This window comes from Haliaeetus leucocephalus, unplaced genomic scaffold, assembly GCF_000737465.1.
Source record: "Haliaeetus leucocephalus isolate CR32 unplaced genomic scaffold, Haliaeetus_leucocephalus-4.0 Scaffold674, whole genome shotgun sequence".
NCBI lineage: Eukaryota > Metazoa > Chordata > Aves > Accipitriformes > Accipitridae > Haliaeetus > Haliaeetus leucocephalus.
In genome coordinates, this window is record NW_010973110.1 from 1 (window position 1) to 1,713 (window position 1,713).

General features: G+C 64.3%; 1 protein-coding gene across 1 annotated transcript; it reads left to right on the plus strand.

Annotated features, from left to right (window-relative positions):
- Positions 1–7: 7 nt before the first annotated feature.
- Positions 8–1,648, plus strand: LOC104839445 (neuroligin-2; the record flags this gene model as incomplete). The annotated part of the gene is made up of 3 exons (XM_010579729.1): positions 8–152; positions 435–620; positions 859–1,648. Coding segments are annotated over exons 1-3 (1,097 nt in total), but the record flags the coding sequence as incomplete, so codon positions are not given.
- Positions 1,649–1,713: the final 65 nt, after the last annotated feature.

The window sequence follows — 1,713 nt, forward strand, 5'->3', positions numbered from 1 at the left end:
AGACATCCGGGACAGCGGGAAGAAGCCGGTGATGCTCTTCCTCCACGGCGGCTCCTACATGGAGGGGACGGGGAACATGTTTGATGGCAGCGTGTTGGCGGCCTACGGCAACGTCATCGTCGTCACCATGAACTACCGCCTGGGCGTCCTCGGTACGGGGGGCAACCTCGGGGACACGGGTCGGGCGTGGGGACGTTGGGACACCATGGAGAACCTCCTTGGGGACACAGGTTGGGCGCGGGGCCACGGTGGACACCATGGAGAACCCCTTTGAGGCCATGGATTGGGTGTGAGGACACCACGGAGAACCACCTTGGCAACATGGGTTGGGCAGGGTGACATGGTGGGCACCACGGGCTACTGCATTGGTGACCTGGTCCGTGATGGGGGGGACACCTCCCCACATGTCCCTACATGTACCCACGTCCCCGCAGGCTTCCTGAGCACGGGGGACCAGGCAGCAAAGGGCAACTACGGGCTCCTGGACCAGATCCAGGCGCTGCGGTGGCTCAACGAGAATGTGGGGCACTTTGGGGGTGACCCCCAGCGCATCACCATCTTTGGCTCCGGCGCCGGCGCCGCCTGCGTCAGCCTCCTCATCCTCTCCCACCACTCTGAAGGTATCTTCCTTCCTTCCTGGGGGCCCCCCGCACCACGCTGGGGACCCCAAATCCTCCAGGAACCCCCCTGAATCGCCCTGTGGACCCCGAATCCCTCCTGGAGCCCCCTGAATCCCCCGGTGGGACTCCATCCCCATCTACCCACCACCTCCCATCGATGTCCCCATGTGCCTGCATCCTGGTGGGAGTCCATCCCCACGTTCCCCCCCCAGCCCCTGCTGACGCCCAGGTCCCTCAGGTCTCTTCCAGAAGGCCATCGCACAGAGCGGGACAGCCATCTCCAGCTGGTCGGTGAACTACCAGCCGCTGAAGTACACGCGGCTGCTGGCGGCCAAGGTGGGCTGTGAACGGGCGGACACGGGGGCGGCGGTGGAGTGCCTGCGACGTCAACCCTTCCGCGCCTTGGTGGACCAGGATGTCCAACCCGCCCGCTACCACGTGGCCTTCGGGCCGGTGGTGGACGGCGACGTGGTGCCTGATGACCCTGAGATCCTAATGCAACAGGGCGAGTTCCTCAACTATGACATCCTCATTGGCGTCAACCAGGGCGAGGGGTTGAAGTTCGTGGAGGACTCGCTGGAGAGCGAGGACGGCATCTCTGCTTCCTACTTTGACTTCACCGTCTCCAACTTCGTGGACAATCTCTACGGTTACCCCGAGGGGAAGGACATCCTACGGGAGACCATCAAGTTCATGTACACGGATTGGGCCGACCGGGACAATGGGGAGATGAGGCGTAAGACGTTGCTGGCCCTCTTCACCGACCACCAATGGGTGGCCCCGGCGGTGGCCACGGCCAAGCTCCACGCCGAGTACCAGTCGCCCGTCTACTTCTACACCTTCTACCACCACTGCCAGACGGACGCACGGCCCGAGTGGGCAGACGCGGCCCACGGGGACGAGATCCCCTACGTCTTCGGGGTGCCCATGGTGGGCGCCACCGACCTCTTCCCCTGCAACTTCTCCAAGAACGACGTGATGCTCAGCGCCGTTGTCATGACCTATTGGACCAACTTTGCCAAGACCGGGTGGGTGGGGATGCTGGAGGGGGGTGGGGACGCGGTGAGCAGGATCATGGGGGGGGGGGGAACGG